General features: G+C 41.4%; 1 protein-coding gene across 1 annotated transcript in view; it reads left to right on the plus strand.

The window, feature by feature from the left end:
* The window catches only part of suclg2 (succinate-CoA ligase GDP-forming subunit beta), a 76,390-nt gene that overhangs the window by 26,116 nt on the left and 26,625 nt on the right, over window positions 1-23,649 (plus strand). Inside the window, exons 3-9 of the mRNA XM_046384550.1 lie at window positions 5,155-5,254; window positions 6,296-6,386; window positions 8,095-8,247; window positions 9,778-9,867; window positions 11,261-11,357; window positions 14,197-14,358; window positions 15,909-16,051. Of these exons, the coding sequence (XP_046240506.1) occupies window positions 5,155-5,254; window positions 6,296-6,386; window positions 8,095-8,247; window positions 9,778-9,867; window positions 11,261-11,357; window positions 14,197-14,358; window positions 15,909-16,051 (836 nt within the window). The remainder of the gene's footprint in view (window positions 1-5,154; window positions 5,255-6,295; window positions 6,387-8,094; window positions 8,248-9,777; window positions 9,868-11,260; window positions 11,358-14,196; window positions 14,359-15,908; window positions 16,052-23,649) is intronic.

The raw sequence follows: 23,649 nt of genomic DNA on the forward strand, positions 1-23,649 counted from the left end.
CACCCCTCTGCTTGTATGGCAATAAAAAACTCTCAGCCAGGAGTTTGAACTGCACCTCTCTGTCACCGAGAGGAGACCAGGGCCATCTCAGGATGTCATTAGAAGTGCCTTCTATGTCTGAAAGCCAGGTGGACTTGTCTTCTAATGAGGACTCTGCCGTCATGCGAGCAGCGACTGTAGAAGGTGTCACACAGAGGTGCCACCGTCGGTCCGTCCGGGATGCTGATATTCTCCTCTGCTGAGTAGCACTGAGATGGCATCATTAGAGTCAGAGACGGACATGGGGATTGTGCTTAACCAGACAAGACAGTGAGGTCATGGTAATGATATATTTAGTGAACAATTTGTTGTTACCTCTGACTTTTTTCCATCTAAGTCTCTTTGTTTGTCCCTTATTATACAAGTCCACACATTTGGTCTTACAGATATGTCAGTAGCAAGAGGACTTTGGTTAGAATTTATCAGTTTTCAACCCAAACTGAACCCAAACAAACTTTTCAACCCAAACCGAACTGGTAGATGTATTTACCTTTAAGAATTCCAAGGTCATTATATGCCAAGGTAGATGGAAAAACTGCAGGTTTTGTTTTCATATCTTTGCTTTTGGTTCACTCGCCGTTACTGCATGAATGAAGAGCAATTTTCTGTCTGACCTTTTTGCAGTCTGTTGGAATTGAAAATTGTAAAAGTTTATGGAAAGCTGAACTTGTCCAAGATAATAACAATCTTACCGATGTGGTTAAAGCAAATAATCAAACAAGGAGTCCAAATATTAAACATGACCTGTTCCATTTCCACTGTTCCTGCCTGTGCCCAAGTGTCATTAAAACATTATGTGTTGACAAAGATATTACACTGAACATTGTGCTGAAATGTACTTCACCTGACCTTGTTGTGCGCATGCAAGGGGCAACAGCATGCACATATTCAGTTTTCTGCTTATGCAATTAGTCCAGCTTATTGGATAGTTTCTCTGCTCAGGGTCTTTGATATCATGAATTGCCTATGGTACTTTTTGCTGTAGTGGGTTATGAGTTCATTGTTCCTCATATCAGTGAGCCACTGATGTGACAGCAAAGAACCCTGTGGCAAAAGCTGGAGCCGCTCCTGCAGCTTTCTGTAGCTTTCACTATACAGTTGATGGCATGATTTAAGTTATTTAAAAACACACCATGTGCCATCAGATCGAAGCAAATTGAAGCACAGATTGCTGTACTGTTTATAGTACTCAAAAATAATAAAACAAATAAACCAAACTGAATTAGCTCGGAACTAATTCATCAGCTTAGAACTAATTCCAGAAATACTTGGAAAAAAATAGTCATGTCTGCATTCTTTGTTTTAACTGTCTTGGTAGGCTGACATTTTAGATCTTAATTTTTTCTTAAGGCTAATTTCTTCCTGTTTGGAAACAATCAACATTCTCCCGTTCTGTCATGATGAACACAGGTGTTGAAGGTTCTTCTATCACTATATCATTATTCTATCAATGGCGTTCATCCATAGGAACGCTCCGGCTCTGTGTGGTGTTTGATCACAGCTGTGTGCGCTCTTGTTTGTTTTCTCCCCTCTCCCAAGAGTTTGATTAGTCTTCTCCATTTAGCCGCCACATTACTTTCATTACAACACACATGCATGCTGGGGAGGGCCGTCTTGATCTTTCTCTCCCTCCATGCAGATGGTAGCCACATCTTACTCGCTCTGGATTGGCACACAGCCTGCATCTGTCCCTTACCAGCCAGCATCCCCCTCATGGCACTGCCTCGAAGGCTTAATTAAATATCAGACCCAAGCTAACTCTGCTGCTGGCCACGCTTGGGCTACATGGGAAGGAACAAGGGGGGGAGAAGAGAATAGGCCTTTCAAAAGTGCACAGAAAATAAAGAGGCTGAACAAGACACTGACTGTAGACGTAACATCCTCTTTGCCAGCTGCTGTCACTGGCAAGCAGACTGGGAGTTGATTTGCACTCATTACTGGGAAATAAGTAAGGCCTGAGGATGATGGCCACATTATTCCGATCGCATGTGATGTGATTGGAGATGTTGTGCAATATTAATCTCTTCCATTGTGTCCCCAAGATATAGAAAATAAATGGAGACGAAAATCTTTTCCGCATCTTCACAGTGTGCCGAGCATGATACAAATAGATGCGGAGAGCTGGTTACGCAACCACAACTCTCCCACCCCGACTCCCCTTCCTCCAAGAAAAGGGTTTTCATTCAACTAATAACCTAATAACCAAACCACTTTCTGCAGGGGGTATTTCTAATTATTTTGGCTGCAACAAGTGTAGAAATTTCTTGTTTTGCATCTAGTGTCTATACACACACTCTGCAAACTCGCAGTAATGAAAACATACACTCAACGAAGTGTCTTGGACAGAATGTAAAATGTTTGATAGAATTTTCTCGAGATGCATTGAGTGTCACCCTTCATTAGTTTGACCTCACAGTTTACAGATTTAATAATGCATTTTTTTCCAGTGTTGGAAGATCTTAAGCACAGATTCTCCGACTGTACTCGCTGGTGTCCTTACTGATTAACATCAGACGTGTGCTCTTCTTTCCCCTTGTTCATCACAGTGTCTAGGTTCAACATGAAAGCATGACTTATTTCTGATTTTACATACTTTTTCCCCTTTTTCGGCCCACTCCCCACTCTGCTCCACTCTCATTAGGGACCAACCTTTGTCGGAGTGTTAGAGGCCATCTCATGTCTGTCATACTACCCAGATAATGGCTGCCCTGCTCTTTACCATGCAACATGTTCACTGTGATCTTTGAGGACATCATTATCCTCTCCATGTGTTTCTACAGAGAGCGGCATATCAATGTTAACCAAAGAATTTGGTGTGATTCTACAGAGATTTCTTTATTCTTTGAGAATGGTATGACTTTTTATCATACAGTCTTTTAGATGTGGTGCGAATATACGTTTTTATCATTATATCTAATTTTCCTTTTCTGTTTTATAAAGTTCTTATCAGCTCTTTCAGTGCCCGAACATAATTGCTGATATTGCTACAATATCTTGTTGTGTGCCGCATAATAAGCAGGTTTGCTATCAATTACTAGTGCAGCAGGAATGAACACCTGCCTTGTTTTCACCCCATTACCTTCCCTGGCACATTACATGTCTTTTAATATATTTAATATATCTTTGCTTTAAAGCCAGAGCTTGCTTTTTTAAGCCCCCCCCACACCATCAATGTGTCAATAATCTTACCTTTCTTCACACCTCAGACAATGCTATCTCCCTTTTGGGGTACATCTTTGTTCTTCCGCTTGTTTGGGTTTTTTCGTCTTTAAAGCAAAAGTCATTTCCTCTGTGCCGTCCCTCTCTGCTGCACATGCCTGCAGGACACGCTATTTCATCTTGCTTTGAACTCTGTTAAATTTTGCGGAGTAGCAGTTTTTTTATTAACATATTTATTCATTTATGACTCTTCTCAAATCCCTTTGCATATGAGCACACCTTTAGTCTCTCATTCTCTCACACGCTCTCTTTCCCCTTTCTGCTCAGCTCACTACAGAGAACGTGGTCTCACTAATGCAGTGTTAGTTTAATCTCAGCCACCCTGTCAGAGGCTATTTTCTCAAGGCCCATTTCTTACTACAGTGGCAGTGAGCACAGGCAGTTTTTAGTCTCTCTTGGCTCACCAGCACCTGTCTGGGCATTGTTTGTAGAGTTTCGTCAAGGGATGAGCTTGTCTTCAGCGCTCAAGGTCAAGGTGTCTTTCTAGCCGACACACAGCGGATCATCCGCTTCCACTCTCTCTACCACCCACTTCCCACCCTGATGGCAGCCACCTGTCAATGGATGAACTCCCCCACCTAGATAATAATAACCAAGGCAGAGAGCATCTTTCATCAAGTGTCCTCACCCCATTTGAATAGAGAAAGATTGTGGGCAGGATCCCAAATAGACAGCTGAGTGGCATCCCCCTGATGTGCAAGTTCTTGCAAGGTGGCAGTGACAGCAAAGGGGAGGCAGGGTGGTTATATAATTGGAGGAAGGTCATATGAAAGTTTTCAACAGTTGTGCACAAGCTCAATTCCCTTCTTGCACTGAGAATGCAATCAGATGACAGTAATAACGATGCACCCATGAAACACTTCAAGGCAATATTGAGATAGACTCGCTGCAGGATTTTAGGAATGGCAATGATTGTTGGTTGGTCCACCACTTTGGGCCAGACTGAAATATTGCTACAGCCCATTTGTTACACAAACTAATGGTGCCCACATGATGAATCCTAATGATTTGTGATTATACCCTCCTCTAGCCCCACCAAGAGGTCAAGTTTTCACTTGTCCAGTGCGATATCTCTACCTCTACTTGTTGGACTGACACAAAGACATTTTGGGAAAGACATTCATGCTTTGCAGAGAATACATAACTCTTTTTGATCCCATGAATTTCCTGTAACGCCACCATGAGGTTCATAGTTGTGATTTTTGGTACATTTCCTGACAGTTAGTGGACGGATTGCCATGAAAGTCCTACAGGGACATTTATCCCGTGATGTTTTCTTCTAACATGCTTGTTTCCTGACCAAGTACCTGCAGCTTTGTGTTTATGGCCAACCAACAAATGTTCATTACAGGCTCAACTAAGATGGTGAACCTGATAAACATTAAACCTGCTTAGCATCAGCATGTTAGCTTTGTCACTATGAGAATTTCAACGTGGTGATGTAGGCATTTAGCGCAAAGCACCATCATGCCTAAGTACAGAGCTTCCACAGGGCTTCACAGCCTCTTGCTTTTTCAAACATCTTTCATGTCCATTCCTCTAATACATTTTAATTAGTAGTGCTGGGGTAATTTTACATGTAGATGTGTGCTGAACTATTTGTGGAGCAAATACAAGAAATACAAATAAAACATTATTTGTATGCTTGCATATTTGGCAAATAAAACTGATTGTAATTCTGATTTTTTCTATCCCAACATAATCCCTAATCTTCTCAAATATATCTCTCTCCCACCCCCCTCTTTTCCTCCCTTTCTTCTTCAATCAGATAGACATGCAGATAAGAGGTGGCATACAAAGTGTTGAACATATGTCTTAAGAGCTCTGTGTCTTCTCTTCTGTCCCTTATTCCCTCAGTTTTGTCTCTCACTCACACTTTTTCTCCCTGTCTTTCAGATGCTAAGGAGATTGTGCTGAAAGCTCAGATTCTGGCTGGTGGCAGAGGCAAGGGTGTGTTTGACAGTGGCCTTAAAGGTGGAGTGCACTTAACTAAGGAGTAAGTATGCCCCTCTGTGCATTTCACACTGAGACTTACTGTAGGAGATAAATTCTTATTATTTCTCCTATGACAGTGGCTTTTAGAGTGAGGAGGCTTAAAGAACTCTCTGAAGATGCTCCCTAGACAGAAAGACACAGTCAGGATTACTCATGTTGCAAAGACACAGTTTTTCTATCTTCCAGTGTCTCATTTTCGAACAACTACCCCCAATTACGTATTGAAAAGTGATTTTAAGGTCAACTAAAATATTATGCATCATCACTTCTCTCAGGTTGACTGGGGTTCTGTGCCGCTGCTACGGTTTATTTTGTTCTAGTTTAGAATTACAAAGCATAAATGGTGTATTTCTCAGGTGAAGATCCACTCTGAAATCTTTAATGTATTTTTTAAAAGCCCAAACAAAACCTTGAGAGAGCTTTTCTTTGCTCAGGCACTACAGTTTCCATATACTAAAACAATGCTTTTTAGTAAAGGTACCTGCCATGTTGTGCCGCCTTAAAGGCATAAAGGTGATTTATGACAATTGTCCCAGACATGTATCATCGTCACCCTACTTCAGGGCTTGGAATGGCCGGAAACTTTTTCAAAGTGAGATATGCTGCTATGGAGTTCATCGTCCCCAGACGGTGACACGAGTGCACAGTTCACCTTCCTCTCATCTATCAAAGGATGAGTACAACCCCTGGCTTCATTTTTATTCACTTACAAAACCAGAGCAGGCTTACAGAAGCAGTCCAAATATGCAGCCTGTTTTTAAAGAAGAGAGAATAAGTAGAGGCTCATTCACAGCGATGTGAAGGCATACCAAAGTGTCTCCAAAAGCTGTGCTTTGTCAGTATATGTTACATTAATGCCCCAAAAGTGCTGAGGCATATCTGTCATCAATTGAACAAAAAAATAAAGAAATAATTATTTGTCTGTCAGTTCATCTCCTTTTCTAATCTTTCATTTTGCAAGTGTGTACTTATTCAATGATTGTTTTCCTAATTAAGTCCACTATGATAAAAAGGAGTTTCACCTGTACCTTGTTCTCTTCAGCCCTGCGGTGGTTGGTGAACTGGCCAATAAGATGCTGGGTTTCAACCTGACTACTAAGCAGACACCGAAAGAGGGAGTGAAAGTGAAAACGGTGAGCCCTTTGCACAGACTGAACAAAAGAAGGATATACTCTTCTTGTTTTTTCTGACCTCATTTCAAGGCATTTTGAGTCCAGTAATGCAGTTCTGTAAAATTAATGACTGTGAAGACAGTGTAGCTTGATGGTGTTATTTTTCCCCCCTCTTGCTAGGTTTAAATAGTAGCTGTCGACTGTTGTTTACTGTGTGTTTTCTCTGGCTGGTGTTATGGCTTATTGCATAAATTGAACCGGGCCCACTGTGAATTTAAAGTGTTTGGTAAACAACTGTTCCTATGTGCCACTAACAAGCAGGAATATCATTTTCTCTGCTCACATGCTGCATGCAGTACCATCTCAAAACAGACATTTCCAGGTGATGAAGCTTTCTGAGTCTGTGGCTTGTGTGTGGTTCATGCTGTCTTTTTTTGACTCTTCCCATCTTTTTACCCCTGTCAGCCCCCCCCAACCCCCATCCCCCATTCCAACCAATGCCTGCTCATCATTTTACTGCAGAGTTTAGGTAGAACCAAATGAATGTCACACTTGTCATTTTTATTTATAAAAAAGAGAAAGCTTCTGCAGTCCAGAAAGTTCACAAGCTCAGAATAAACTACATGCCGCAGAGACGGAAGAGAAGGCAAACAAGTAAGAAAATAAATTGGACAAAACTTGAATTGGATTTAAGCATGAGGTGTGACCTCCAGTGTGGCCTTCTAATTGTCTTGCCAACAATATCTATGGCATCCATGGATCAACCTGACAAGAGCAGCCATTGACTGACAAAATGATAGAGTACCCTTGGAGTGTAGTCACAGCCTGGCCTGTCAGATGACAGCCAGACCTTAGCTGTCAACCTGCCAATGGGGCTCAAGTCAACCCCCAACCCACAGTGCACCTTGGAGAAGAGAACACTACAGGAATAAGAGGACAGCACTTCACCATCTACAAGGATGTGCTGTCATGGCACTGATAGAGAGATGAAGAGAGAATGAGTAAGACAGGAGGTGGAAAAGATGGTTGTGGAAGAAAACTGTGGGAGACAAAAACAGGGATTTGAGAACAAGAACAAGATGGCAGGAATAAAATGTTTAGTTTGAGTGAAGAATCGGGTCAAAAAGCAGAGAACGTTCGAGTGACTGGAGAGGACAACATTTGGACAATGAGAGAGGGGTGCTGTCACCTGGAGGGTAGAGAAGACTGTCCGTCTCATTTACAAGACAAAAGGTTGGAAGCAGAACATAACAGCTGTGTGTGTTTTAAGAAACATCTCATTCAGAAAACCTGCAGCCCATTTACCACCACACAACTGTTTCCTGTCAGTTTTCCTCTCTTTTTCAAATGAGACTCTTGCTTGCTTCCTCTTTCTGCTTATCTGCCAGACTCTAAACATTCTCTGTTTGCCTCCCTTCCCTTCATCTACAGCATATGAGATTTTCTCAGAGCGTTGCTTCATAGAATCTGCCAATCTGTGGACCCTGCTTATTTGCCTGTGTAATTGTGTTCAATCTAGTATTGAATAATGTGGAACTTTTTTAAAGATGCACTTAAATGTAAAAAGTTTGCCAGATGCTTGAGGGAAGTCTTGAAAACTCAGATGTTTTTTTTTTTTTTTTGTGTAAAAAAATATATATATTTTTTTTTTCATCAATCATGAAGACAAGTTGGTGTTGTAGCCACGTTCTTTCATCAGTCTATGATCTTCCTGCTGTGCTGTGTCCAGGTGATGGTTGCTGAGGCTCTGGATATTAGCAGGGAGACCTACTTCGCCATCCTGATGGACCGGTCCTGCAATGGTCCCGTCATGGTCGGAAGCCCCCAGGGAGGTATGGATATTGAGGAGGTAGCTGCCAAGAGCCCAGAACTCATCTTTAAGGTATGTGATTTGTGGTCATAGTCCTTACTACAATATCAAACACTGAACTCAACAGAGCGCAGATCTCCGACAAGCACTGATGCACGGATCATGTTTATATCTGTGGATCGGGTAGGCCAGGTCATAAAAGTTAATATTATGATTAATAGTGGATGGGATGCAGGTTGGTGAAATAATCTATCATTAATGAGGAAAATATTAATTACATTGTTCACAGTGATACCCCTGTAGTAGAAATGATAAGTGTGTCTTTATGCATACATGCAAATACAAATGATGTTATGCATCACAACTGCCATGTGTGTCAAGTTGTTGATTACTTGCCCCGCTGCCTGCCTGCTCAGAGAAGTAAGCATTCATAAGTCAATGGTGATATAAAAGATAGCCATATGTGAAACAGGTTTTTAAAACATTGTAAATCACTGTAACCACGAGAGGTGCTTGGGAACACGGTTACAAATTTTCACCAGAAATCTGTGGCTGATGGGTCCAGTAGTGTGCAATTAGCTGCGGGAGAGATAGACTTATGGAGATAATGAGAAGAACAAAAGGAAGAGACGCATCTGCCTCAGATACAATGAAGAGGTTTGAATTGTCTGATCTTGTCCGCTACAGTGGAACTCTTTACAAAAGGCAAACCTGCGCCATCTTTCCTCATAGATTTTGAGCTATAATTGACAAAAGTTTTATTTGGCATTATATCACACCAGGACTGGTTTGCCCAGTGGGTCTTACAGATGGAAGATGTGCTCTGATTGTATTTTCTGCTAATTAAATTGAATTTATTGTCCTGTCTATATGTGCACTACAGCGGCTGAACACATATGGCGATACACTGGACATGAACAAACACACAGCCTTCTGTGTTTTATGTGGCTATTAATTAGATTACGTTTACAGAGTTTAATCCACTGTCATCACTCCGCTGCTTGGCAACAAGTCGTAGCCAGATGTATAATTTAAACATTACAGATGGAGTTTGCCTGCATTTCTGTTGTATATCTGTCTTTCATTATAGTCCACAGATGTTAGATCAGATGTTAGTGAAGATCTTGCTAAGATTTACATCACTCATTTCCACTGAAGATTTCATATTGTATATACATGTGCGTGTTACTGCTATCCAACACACTTCATAGAGCAGTAAACCTTGCACACATCTCATTAAAATCTATATGGTCCAGACTTAGTTTATACAGAACTGGTTCAATTCGTTAACTAAAACTGCAGTTTAATACCCTGACAGTTTTCATCCGTTCTGATACCTCTGAGAAAAGAGGGATTTTCTTCCTGAAAGTCAAAAATATAAGGGTGATTGTAAATCCATCATTTGAGTCCCAGTTCTCCCTTTTCTCTGTGGTTGGCAGCTCGTCACTGCTTAAATGTGATGTTGGCAGTTTATTATGAGCACCCACTTTGCGTCAACTTATTGTCCAGTTGCGTTTGAGCCTCTTGTTTGCTCTCACTCCTTTATTTTTTCCAATTGTTTTCTCTCCCCCTCTCTTCCCGCTGTCGCTGCGGCTCCTGTAGGAAGTCATAGATATATTTGAAGGTGTGAGAGACGACCAGGCGCTTCGCATGGCAGCTAATTTGGGTTTCAAAGGACCTCTGCAGAGACAGGTAATGGGCTGACTGAAGGCTGAAGTTTTGGTGCAAAGAAGGGGGAATAATCTGCAATGCACATAGACATACATGTAAGCAGAGATATATATCTTCATTCACGACCAGATGAAATTTTGGTGTTTATTAGCTTTCCAGAGGGTCGTTGTGAAGTGTCATTACACCGTACTCACTCACCAGGTGGCCTATTGTTATATCTGGCTGTGATGCACAGTGCTGTGCCAAGCTGAGGGGAGCTAGTGGTACCATTAATTGGTAGAAATGAAACCTCACCTCTATGAACAACATATAATTTGGAGAACAGTGAAACATTTTTCCTTTCCTTGCTTTTACAAATCCAATTCAGACAGCATTAGCTAATAAAATAAAGCCAAGGAAGAACAAGACATAAAAGGTTAACATTCCGAATGGGTATGTAAGCTTAGATGTAGAGTTCATTTCAAAGCCATTTGTCTCTTGGCATTAGATCACTAATTTGTTTTCTTTTCCACGGGCACCATGTCTTGAGAAATCTGCTTAGCTCAGAATCTTCACACACAGAATATGTACACACATCAGCCGTGTGAATCTGCTTCTGAGAAGCAAATAGAGCCAAATATCTTTTACTGAATGGCCATTTACTTTAAACTGGAAAGGAGTGAAATAGAAAGTGATTTGTTAAGTGTCTGCATTGTCAGTATGCTTTTTCATGGTTGCAGTGAGTCAGATCCCAGACTGTTTAATTTAGAGATAATTGCACATAGTATGAATACCTTTACTGTCTTGAATGAACTGTGGTGTGTGTGTACATGTGTTTGTGTGTGTGTGCCTATACTGACAGGAAAAAGTGAGATTGGAGAACTGTGTCTGGAACTGCGCATTCAGAGGTCTTGCACTGCTTTGTCAAGCTCTTTTCTTTACTAAGGAGCAGTTACAATAGCAATATCAGCTGACTCTTAAATTGGGTATTTTGAAAGCAATGATTTAGGTGTTGTCGCGTTTCTACGTTGCTGTACGGTTGTGTTCACCCTTCACTTATAAACTGTTTGCAAATATCAATCCTCTATGAATAAAGCAATAACAAAAAGGACATGCACATGTTTCGATAATGCTTCTAGGTGGGATCAACTGAAATGCGCATTATGATGTTATGCTTGTATGTAACCGTGATAGAATCAAGTAAGCTAGTGAGTGTTGTACATCTTTATGTCACACCTTTTGAAAACAAGTGTAACACATTTTCCCCTTCAGCACAGAGACATACGTATTTATGCAAAATGAACTCGGACACCACAATGTTGAAGGTGATTTGCCATGTTGTGTATAGCCTGTATGGGAGGCTGAGGGGCCTGGGTGGAGCCGTCTGCTCAGAGCCGAACCATCAGGTAATTACTGTCCTCTGTGGACCTCGCAGGCAGCAGACCAGATTAAGAGGCTCTATGATCTGTTCCTGAAAGTCGACGCCACTCAGGTCGAAGTCAATCCTCTCGGAGAGACTCCCGAAGGACAAGGTACCTTGTATCGTGGACAGTGTGTGTGTGTGTGTATGTCTGTTGATTTAGCTTCTGCATTTCAGTGTGCATTATGTGCATGTGTGTTTTCACCTGCCATGCCAGTCATTCACTTTTAAACATCTGTAATATTTCAACCCTTAAAATGGAGAATTCCGCATTTTTACATTAACAGACAGTCACCAATTATTAATCAGTTGACTGTGGGACTGCGCACTGTCTCCTCGGGTCTGAAGGCATTTCGAGAATGTGAAGTGTAATTGCAACACATTGACGTCAGTTTCTTGTTGGCATGACTTTGTCTGGATCTAAATCCAAAGGGCTCCAGGGAGCAGAGCTTTCCATATTCATGGCGTGTTGATGTTTGTTGATGATTCCTAGTTGCTGATGATTAACTGAAGGCGTACAGTCTGTTATTCACTGTTAATGAGGAGCTGCAAAGAAGAATCACGCCAGCTGCTGCAGATACGTCCCTCGTTTAACCACGCAAGGATACGCTACGAATGTGTAAAAAATAGTTTTAATTTCAGTCAGTATTATTTATTATTATTATTGCTTATAAGAATTAGTCAACATCTTAAGCAGCAAAATCTGAAGTTTTGAAACCTGAAACCTGATGCTTTAGCTTTAATCTTAAACAAATACACTTACTTTACAATTAAATTCAATTCAGTTTATTTATATAGCGCCAATTCGCAACAAAAGTTATCTCATGACACTTTCCAATTTGAGCAGGTCTAGACCAAACTCTTTAAATAAATTGTAAATAGAGAGAACCCAACATTCCCCCTTGAGCAAGCACTTGGCGACAGTGGCGAGGAAAAACTGCCTTTTAGAAGGCAGAAACCTCGGAGCAGACCCCGGCTCAAGATGGGCGGCCATCTGCCTTGACCGGTTGGGTTGAGAGAGAGAGAGAGAGAGCAAGAGAGCAGGAGAGCGAGAGAGAGAGAGAGAGAGAGAGCAAGGGAGAGAGGCAGAGGGGGGGTGGAGTGTGAGAGAAGAGAACACTTATTTGCTACACATAACAGCTGGAAAATGAGCCGGTGTAGATACACCTTATCTCCTTTGGATCTTAGAATTGAAAATATAAAATAAAGTCCTATTCAAAAATCAAGATTAGATTCATTGTACCTTTTTGAATCCTTTCACCAGTTGTAAAATCTACCTTATTTTGATACATACTGAACTCGACCAATAGTCTGGAATACATCTGTTAGAAGAGAGAAATTTATTGTCTTTGAATAGAAAATAAATGGAAGTGTTAGCATATTATCATCCTCAGTTCATTGTCTTTATTGCAGTGCGGCCTACTACTTGTTCAGCCTGTTGAAATTAACTTGAATTATTCAGATTCAGGATAGATGTACTTTGCAGTTGAGCGATAAGCGACCCTTAGACATGCACGTTACGACCACGGTCGCTCATTTGATGAGATTTTGTCCCAGAGTCCCATTATCTGATACTTGTGGGCCCAACTTTAATTCAGTACAGTTTCTCTAGTCTTTGCATGTATTTACTGTCTTAAGTGTTCCCTGACAGATGAAAACAGGAAAAGATAGAGATACGTTAGCCAAAACAAAAATTTCTCACAGCATGACACAAGCAGGGTGGAGCAGGTTAACATTTCATTTTATTGCTCATCATTCAGATGAGAAAGACATTTATACATACCGACAGTGCATTTTCCAGCTATTGTGATGCTGGTTTCGTTGAACTTGTGCTGAACTTTTTCTCCAAAAGAAATAAGATTTTTTTTTTTCCCCAGTGTAGAACATAGATCGACTGTGATGTGTCCTATCAAGATGTATTAAAGCACTCTGAAGATGCATCAATTCTTTGATGCTATTTAGTCTACTCAAAAACAGATTCTTGTTCAAAGTATGCTTTATCAGAGATTGACAAGAGAAGTTTGTTTTTTCATGATGTCCTATGAATATGAAAGAAAAAAATGACAATGATATTTCTTTACTGAGAGGTATGGGTTTCCCTTCCTATAAAGAAGAAGAAGAAGAAGGCAGTGGCTGTGATTGAGATCGGCTTTGTAGACGAGCTTCATATTAAAATCGGCTCGTTTTGATTTTGATATGTCCACATGTCACAAGGGACCACTGTTGTTTTCCAGCAGAGATTCAACAGAAAGGAATGTCTTGGGTGTTTTTTGGTACTCATTTGGTCATTAACTCAGTCCCTTCTGTAGATTTCCTACAATAATTTATGTGTCAAAACAAAAGAAAAGCGAATTGTGCAGTGGAAGTTCTGCTTTGGACAGATCTGCATGTGTTGCTGCCCCTCTTTCCATCTTTATGTCCAGCTGCTAAGCTAACCAGCTGCTGGCTCCAGCCAACTGTACAGGCATCTCGCCCAAGTCTCAGCAAGAAAGCAAATAAGCGCACTTCCTCAAAATGTCAACCCATTCCTTCAAGTGACAGTCACTTTAAGTGCTGTGTTTATGAAAAGCCTTTCCCTTATAATTTACTACGTTATTTGCCTTTTGCAGTTTTTCCAGGTAGCTTCACAAGTGTGGCCTCTTTGAAATGCACTCCCTTTGAAGTGTAAAAGAAATGTCCATTTACTATGATGGTCTATCCTTAGAGGCAGTGTCAAAACCCACCCCATTTTGAGCTAACCTATGAAATAATTAAGACCAGTACGCCGAGGGGACACTGCTCAGTTCATTAATTTCACGTTTTAGAAATGATAATTAGTTGGCTTTTATGTCTGAGGTGCTCCTTCTCTTCCCTTTCCTTTGCCTGTCATCTCCTCCTTTCTCACTTTTAATGCATCCTCTGCTGCTGTCTTTATTCCTATCTCTGCATTTGTCATGTCCGCATCCCTGCAGTGGTTTGCTTTGATGCTAAGATCAACTTTGACGACAACGCCGAGTTCCGTCAGAAAGCTGTGTTTGCCATGGACGACATGACTGAAAGCGACCCCACAGAGATGGAGGCAGCCAAGTGGGATCTCAAATATATCGGACTGGATGGAAACATTGCCTGCTTCGGTATGGAGAAAACCCTGAAACAGAACTCACTCCTGCACACACATACGCGCACACACACACACACACCAGCACCAGCCATTAAATGAATTCTCCCATAAGCGACCCCCTCCTGGCATGAGGCTTTAATGCGTCTCTTAAGTCACATAAGTGAAAAGCTCAGACACAGTTAAAACTCAGGCAAAGTAAAGGCAGCCTAGGCTGTCCTCCAGTCCACATTACAAGCAGCTTTCTGAGAGCTCCAGAAGGAATGCTGCCGTAACCAATGCGTTCTAATTAGCTATAATCCGCCCAGAAAGTCTCCAGTGAGCCAGATTGTTAGCATTCTCATTAAAGGCCCCCTCTCTTGTCATAAATCAAAGCTTTTACAGTGTACAGCAGCACTAACAGGTGCTCTTGCATCTTACCCCATAGCCTCATAAACACATTAGATGTCTGTTCGCACTAGCCCCCCCCACCCCTCCCCATTCTACATCCCCAGCTCTGAGCCTTTCTTAAAGTAACAACAGCTTTTATGGCTCTGCAGCTTCCTCTGTAAGCCACCAGTGACAGCTGTTAAAGTGAATTTCCCTTTTATCGAGACCTTGATCGGGAAGCTTGCCAGTTGAGTTTGGCTAAACCAAATGAGGTAAGACATTTTTGTGCACTTGGCTCAGCAGGGTAGCTGCACTGGCCGTTGGTTAAATGGTGACACAGACCCGCAAAAGAAAAAGGGTGGCAAACCTCTTTTAATCAGCGCTCTTCTCTCTGAAGTCAAGAGTCGAGTCATAATCAAATTTTCTTAATGTTGCTCGACTTGAAGCATTGAATGTTTCTGATTAGAAGATTTCCGACCGATTCACTTTTTGAATGTGACATGTTTTTTTTATAGCTATTTGCTCTTCTTTGGTTGATTAGATTCACTGCTGGATTTCTTTGTGGGTGTTCTTAGGCTACACGTCATTCTTCTGGAGCTGCTCAACATACACTATATAGACAAAAGTATTCAGACACTCCTCTTTATTATTAAATTTAGTTGTGGTATGCGGTTGTTTTTCACGGGTTGGGCTTGGCCCCTAACTTCCACTGAAGGGAAATCTTAATGCTTTAGCATACCAAGACATTTTGGTCAATGCTGTACTTCCAAATTTGTGGCAACAGTTTGGGGAAGGACCTTTTCTATTCCAGCATGACTGTGTCCCAGTGTGCAAAGCAAGGGCTATAAAGACAAGAAAAGAGTTTGGTGTGGAAGTACTTGACTGGCCCACACATAGTCCTGACCTCAAGTCCATCAAATACCATCGGGATGAACTGGATGAACCGTGAGCCAGGTCTTTTTGTCAATGCCTGACCTCACAAATTCTCTACTGCATGCATGGGCAAAAATTCCCACAGGATCTTGTGGAAAGCCTTCCCAGAAGAGTGGAAGCTGTTAAAGCTGCAGATGTTAAAGAATGCAATGCCTTCTGCTGTAATGGTCAGGTGTCCCAGATGTTAAATTTGTCTTCTGTTTAGTCATCCCGTGTATTTCAGTATATCTGTTTGCATATTTTAATTGTTTTTCATTTTTACAGTGAATGGAGCCGGTTTGGCCATGGCCACATGTGACATCATTGACCTGCATGGAGGAAAGCCAGCCAATTTCCTGGACCTGGGGGGAGGTGTCAAAGAGAGGCAGGTGTATGAGGCCTTTAAGCTGCTCACTGCTGACCCAAAGGTAGGAACAAACAGTAAAAAATAATAACAAATAGTATTTCTTGCAATGCACATCTCCACAGAACAACTAAAAAAAAAACATTTTTTACCACCTGTTGCATTGTCTTTGATATTGCAGTTATGTATCTTGTCATAGCACCTTCATAAAGCTCTTTCTGCCTGCTTAGCACTTTGTCACTGAGACAACAGTGCTCATTAGACGAGGAACCTTGGCATACGTCCATGTTTCAGTGAGGAAAACTGAGTCTGGGAGGATGTGTGATTATATGCCATCACTTACAGTTGCATGATAAATTACTGCTCTTTATCCTGCAATAAGACTAAGCTTTTAAAGACCCTTTATCACACGTCCGTCCACACACGTATCCATATTAACAACTCCAATGCTCAAAGCATGACTCTGGAAGCCTCGCAGCTCAGGATGGGTGTCAGATTGGGGTGTTTTGCAAGTGATCCAGCTCTGCGTTCAGAAAGCTAATAACTCCAAACTAAACAACATGAGCCTTGTAACGATACAGCAGTGCTGATGTGTGTTGACAGTCATCACAGTGCTAATTCCCCTGCGGTTGTCACTCCCACATTCATGGATTGATCTCCGGTTGCCTCTGTGTCAGCATCTCTGGCAAGGCTTCATTATATGGAATACAGAGGGGCATTTGATACAAATATGCCTTCTTTAAAAAATAATGATAATAACAATAACAATAAAAAAAAATTTCAGTGCTGATTTTATTTGACAGAGAATGCTTTCAAAGAAGAGTTTCACATTGATTTTATAAGGTACTTGTACATCTTGGAGTTGCAAAACTCAACAAGTTTTCCAACACAGTTTACTAATCTAGAGGAGAGATTGCATCTCACACTCTCCTACTCCTTCTTTAACATGCCTGCTTTATGAGCCATACTAGAATAAACTAATTTAAACATGCAGAGACAATGGAGAAGCTGCGAATACAAATATTTTCACTATGATGCGCAAAATACTGTAGATATTCTGTTAATACTGCATCTCTAGAAACCTCAGTTCCATCTGAACCAAATATTAACTTGGAGATTTTTTCATATGACTCAGTGTTAGTGGTGAGGGCCATTTTTTTGTAGAGTTCTGCCTCATATTTAGCACACAGCAGTGAACAGACCAACGTTGCTTACCTTTATAGCTGAATATTGAAAGCCTACCAGCGTGAACACCGCAGCAGGGGATACATCGCCTCACTCAGATTTCCACTGTGTGTAGATTCTGTTTGGTTTCACATGAATGGGTTGGCCAGTGGTCTGTGGGAGAAAATAAAAATGAATATGGTGGATAAAAAAGAAATGTGATCAATAGGGGAGAAAGGAAACTACAAAGACTATTCACTCTCTCCTGGTGTGGTGCCATCATCTGCGAAAATTCTGCAGAGGCAAAGTCAGGTTTTAAAGGCCGCATTCATTCAACCCCCACCCACCCAAAAAAAAATAAAAAAAACACTCCCACATGGACAAGCGGATCCTCCTCCACTCTCCTCACGTTCCTCGTTCTCTTTCAGTCTTGGGCTGATTCCCCACATCCAGATGGGGGAGTAAGCCTGCTGTCTGTTCCTCCTGCTGCTGTGTATGGAAATAGAGACAGGGAGATCCTCCCTAACAGGGAAAAAAAGTAGAATAGGATTGACATTAAACTGAGTTGGAAGCACCATTAGCATTTCAGCCAGGGAATGTGAGAAACCTGCTCTGATCTGTGAAGGGAATGTTAATCATTTCACAATAAGAGCAAGAGAGAGAGAGGAACTGCTCATTTGCATTTAGTATTTTTCTTTTCTCCACAAATTAGCACTCCCAAACTCAAAAATATGGGCAGAAATCCAAATTGATATCATGGCCTTGGCTACGTGAATATGGTGAGGCAAGATTATTGATTCCGTAAGTCACATGTTGTGGAGAGACTCCTGTTCTGCTTATTTGCCTTGAACATCAAGGCAGCCAGTGCTTATGGCCTTCAAATATGCAGCCCTTTGTTGACAGGTGTTTCACAGTTTGAAGTCCCAGATGGACGGCTTTACTTACATTTAACATCACAATTGTTCTACCTTAAAGAAAGCACATATTACCATTTTTTCACTGTATTTCCACAGGTACAGCCACTGGAAAAATGAGTAGCATCTTTAGGAGAAAGCCATTGATGCATTGCTGCATACATTTTTTAGAGACCACTTTTGCCTGGGTACATTAGAATGGTTTATGCTGTGAAGAAGACAGATATGCGTTCAGCGGCCAGGCAGGCAGTATAGATATAAATATCACTCTGTAATGATGTCATACATTTCCACAAAAACAGGTTTTTTGGTGTCTGTCTTTTCCTTCAGTCTTTCTTCCTCTGTTGCTTTTTTACACTTTGGTCTCCCTCCCTCCATCTTTCTCGCTCTCTCCCTCTCAGTCTCCGCTTTGATGTCTCAGGCTCATTGTGCAGAGAGGAGTGGAAGTGATGTGAGTGTACTGCTGGCACTGAATAGCTGAGACAGAGTCTGAGATGACAAAGCCTCCTTTTTCTTGTTTGCTTACTTCTCCAATATCTACCTTTACAGCATTCATTATCTTAAACATTATTATTCTCTGAAAAGAACATGGAAGAGAAGAGAAGTGCAGAGGGAGTATTGTATGCAAGTTGGGGACAACATAAGAACAAAAATTGAAATGATTGGGGCATAAAAAAATAAAAGAGGAAAGAACCATAAGGCACAGTGTAGCCCGGCGTGTGTGTTAACTATGTGAGATGTTATGTAGCTCAGCTGGGTGTACTAGACCATTCAGCTTTGTTTGAATTTCAGCCCCTGGCTTTTTAAGTGGGGACATATTTATTTTTCATGCTAAAATAAATAGCTCCACTTTCTTCATATCCACGTATAGAACAGTTTGTTGACAGAATGGCTGAATTTATTGAAGGTTCCCCCACATCACCTGTAGGCATGGAGCAGGAGCAGGCAGCAAATACCGACAGCCAAATAACCTCGTTATTGCCTTGTGCCAGTGCTGTAAAGAAAGTGGCAGATGAATGTTTTGTCCAAGTCCAACATCCATTTTGTTCTCGAGGCTTAAGGCAGTTTTCTGTAATTTTTATAGGCTCGAGTAAATGATGACATTTTTCTTTCTTTTTTGTCATGGTAAAAATGATTACATTATGGTAACTTGATTAGAATAATATTTTCAACAATGTTCACACTGTTTTTATTGTCCTTTTCCAAATTCAAAATCTGTTTTCAGCACTGGTTTTTTTTGTTTTGTTTTTTTGTATTTTTTTCCTGGCTGTTTCCAAGGTTATCAAATTTTGAGATGCAGGATCACCACACAGATATTATTAGCATGTCAGAACCACCAAACTTTTACAAAAATGTGCATACAGTTAGTAACTGCATACAGCATTTTGATAGTTAATATACTCAAGAGAGTCACATCACCTGTATTATTAACGCTCACTTTGCTAGCATGTATTTTGATAGACAAATTGGAGTATGCCTGTCCATTTTACACAGTCCAAAGTATTCCAGATACTCTGAGTGAAGAATTTATATGATGCTGGATGAAGTCTTTTCCTCTCAGAGTAACATTTTGTTCCTGTGACACTGGCAGTCACATCTCTGCTGGTGTGAGTCGTGAATGTTCTGCCTGCTGCTCAGTACTTCTGCGTGTCTGTTTGTGCAAAGTTAAAAAAGATGGAAGAAGTACAGAATTTCAGTGCAAGGACAGATAAGAATCAAGCAAGTTTTAAAAGTCAAGTGGCAGCTCTGCATCCATTTAGCATTTCGTAGTGATCATTGATCGTTATTTGTGGAATATTATGCCAGCCTTGGTCTTGTCTTTGTGCATGCTTGCAATACATGTTATTCTGTGTAAAAGCTTCCATACGTCTGTGTGTTTTTTGCTCTTTCAGTTGTTACCTGTGGGCATGTTGCATTTAGCCGTAATTCACGGCTCTGAGGTGAAACATGCACAGATTGGCACATTAGCATTAGTTCAGCTGGGTGACCCACTTCCAGGGGAAATACAGAGGTATACGCTGTTGATCATGAAACATCTTCTCATCTCCCACTGACATGTGTGTGATCTCAGATGTGAGTGAGTGTGAGTGTGTGTGTGAGTGTGTGTGCGTGTGTGTGTGTGTGTGTGTGTGTGATCTTCAGTTTTCCTCTGCATTTTCACCTCCTCCAATTTGATTATTCCACATGCCCCCTCAGTGCTTCAGCCCCAAATGCCCTCAAGCAAAACTACATACCATTTTCCTTCTTTCCAGCTCAGTGACTCTGCTTTAGTTCACCTGTGGTCCCTCTTTAACCACTTTTCTCTTTGTTGCAGTGACACTCTTGAGCTTGACTCTTGACTACACTGCTACTACTAGCTTTAGTGCACTGCATTCTGTTTTTTTAAGAAAGTCTCTTTTGGTATTATTCAGCACTACGTCCATGGTCATACTTACTGGACATTTATAGTGATTCCCCAGTATGTCCTCCTGCTATATTCTTGTGGCTCTTTCTTCTCCTTTCCATTTTATGTGTTCTTTCGCTCTCTCTGCTTCTTTGTATCTCTCTTTTCTTCCCTGTAGCCTTTCATCTGGCTAAATCCTGTTAAAGTAAATGTGAGTTGCTCCTCCTCAGTTTCATGCCTGCTGGCTAAATCCTGCAGGAGCCCAGGCACTGACTTTTTCATCCCCATATGTCTGAGCCCATGTCTAATGTGCTGCAACATGTATGGAGTCACTAAGAGGCAGTAGCCTTGGTCCAAGCCAGATGAGTCAGAAAAATGTGTTGTGAAAGTTGGACCTGTCGTCAGGCTGCAAGTGGAAAAAAGGAAAGGAGCCCTGTGTTACAGGGTTGTGTCCTTGGGGTGCTATAGTAAGCACTTCTGCTTCTTTGGGGTTCCCTTTCATGTACATCTGTTGTAAATTGCTCATGTTGTAACGTATTTTTCTTTCTTAGTACTTGAATAAAACATCTTATTCTCTGAATCTCTCTATAGCACGACTGTGACGCACACAGCTCATACAGTCATTGTTCAGAAACACAAATGGGTGCAAATACGTACTTATATAGTGGCACCCGCATCCTGCACATATCCGCACACATGCCACCCTCCGGGTACTCCAGCAACTTTTAATCACAAGAGTCACCTGTGATGTGTTATTTTAGAGAGAAAGAAATCACCTTTTCCGCCTGAAGCCGAGGGTCCCGTGGGGAGATGCTGGTTCCCCGTGTTATAAACACAAGCAATGCAAAGCCATTGAGGGAAGGAGGGAAAACAAGCTACCGTGGTAATAGAGTTCATTCCCAGCATACAGAATATTACCCAGGTACTAAATAGAGGGCCAGACATGGAGGAGTGAGTACTTAGTCCATCCAACACACTGGGGCTGCCATATTGAGTCCAGGCCACAGAACGAGTGAATATTGCTTGTAACAGGCAGACAGCACAGAGGTTTGAGTGCTTTAAGGGAAAGGTGGCTCTCGTGGGGGATTTATGGCTTTTTTTAGTTCTATGCTGTGCAGGTCATTGTATTGGTTTGCTGTTATAAGAGAAAGGTTCCACCTCCATATAATGGTTTTCCTGCAGATTTGCTTACACTGCATTAAAAACCTGCTAGTGACAGATATAGGGCTGGGTTTTAGTCTGTCATGGGACCTCTTCTGCTCTAGTCCATTTAAAACCACTGCAGCAATGAATGCGTGGAGCTTGTGTTATAGGCGGCTGACCCTATGCTAGTCCTTGAAATGTATTCAACGTGGGCCGGGTGCAGTGTACTTGGTCTGTACATGTGGACACAGTGTTCAGCTCTGTGTATTAATGTTTAAGATTTGTTTTGCCATTTGAACATATTGTGTGTGTGTGTTTGTGGTGTGGATTCCAAGGCTGTCCACTCAAAGTCTCCGAAATATGGAGCAAAACTTAAATACTGAAGTGTGCAGCCTTTGAGAAGCATACACCTGTAGATTGATACAGAGTGGGCGAACTGTGTGAAGTGACATCCACAGCGAGGGCCTTGCATTGTGAAGAGGTGATCAATGTTATTCATCCGTCAGTGGTTTTAATGTTGCGGCTAGTCGGTATAAATCACATTATTTGTTGGTCAGTTATGGCTCAGTTCAGGTGCCACCACGTGGTGTCTCTTTCAACATCTGCTTTTGGTTTTTTATCTTTCGTTATATTTCCTACCATGTTTATTGTTATGCAATGGAACAAGGCAAATTCCTTGTATATGAAAACCTGATTCTGAATTGGCTGCAATAGTTATTAAGCTGATTCACAGTTTTGGATGATACTGTACAGGTGAAGATATGTCAATATTTGTTAAATATATTCAGTCTAAATAAAATAATGTCAGTTGATTGAGATGCAGATAGTAGTATGCGTTTAGATCATTTTGTACTTCAAATTTCATGGGCCTCTTTGGACACACAGACCTCTAACTTGAATATTTGTTATTTGGATGGGACACTCACATGAGAGGACAACACACACACATCTCTCTTCCACTGACATGCACACATGCATGCCATGTCACTTAAGTCTTGAATCCAAACTCTGAAGATACATCAGCCTAATATATCTGCAGACAGTCAGGGATCAGATTAATAAATGTATGCTCATATCAGTTTGAGCAACACTTTGCATATAAGGAGGAAGATTTACAACAAATGAAGGACAAATGATGTTATCAGACTCTATGCATTCTCTCTCTCATTTTTTCTTGTGAAGGTTAATTTGAGAAAGTGAAGGAATTGTCCAGAGATGACTTGTCAGACTGATTTGCCCTTCAGGGATCTAATGCCTTCTCTGTCTCCTTCTCCACTTGATCTGGGTTATAAGAGCGCAGCACGCTTTTAAAGACTCGGGTCATTTTCCACTGGACCATCAGTAGACAACACTATTACTTAAGCACTTAAATGCTTAGTATTATAAGGCTATGTATTTCTAGTGTATTCACCTTATCCCAGCGCCTTGTCTTGGCACCAGTTTCACACACACACACACACACACACACAGAGAGTGAGAGAGAGAGAGAGACAGGTCTCATGGGTATGTCTGATTGAGCTTTCTCCTGTCTGCCATTCCTCATCTGTGGGAAATCAATAGAGGATCTGGGATTGGAGCTCGGGCTAATTGAGCTCTGCTCTCTCTGTTCTCTTATTGCTGCCAGGAGTGTTTTGTCATCACAGCACCTGGTTCACACCATGGGGCTGGGGGAGCCAGCCAGTGATCAGATAGGGCCTTTGGATGCCATAGGGAGGATGGCTACATGTGATTGAGCGACCTTGTGAAGGCGAGCACTCAGAGTAAGGGCATAGCAAAGGAAGGCTCCATTTATTGTCGTGTGCCTTTGCAGGAGCTCTTCACCTGATGATAGAAGAAGTAGAAATGTGTCGTCTGTTGCACAGTTTAGAAAGTCAGAATTGCTACAGCAGTGATTAGCACTATAGGTTTCATGTAATTTTGCTCTTTTTTTACTTGCTGCAGTGAGGCAGGTAGTCTGTGGAATATTGCAAAATGGTCATTGCATCCATTTGCATGTATTTCACATCCCACAGCTAACCAGGAGACATCCAGAGAATAAATTTAAATTAACTTAAACCG

Source organism: Scatophagus argus, chromosome 3 (genome assembly GCF_020382885.2).
Source record: "Scatophagus argus isolate fScaArg1 chromosome 3, fScaArg1.pri, whole genome shotgun sequence".
Taxonomy (NCBI): Eukaryota; Metazoa; Chordata; class Actinopteri; family Scatophagidae; genus Scatophagus; species Scatophagus argus.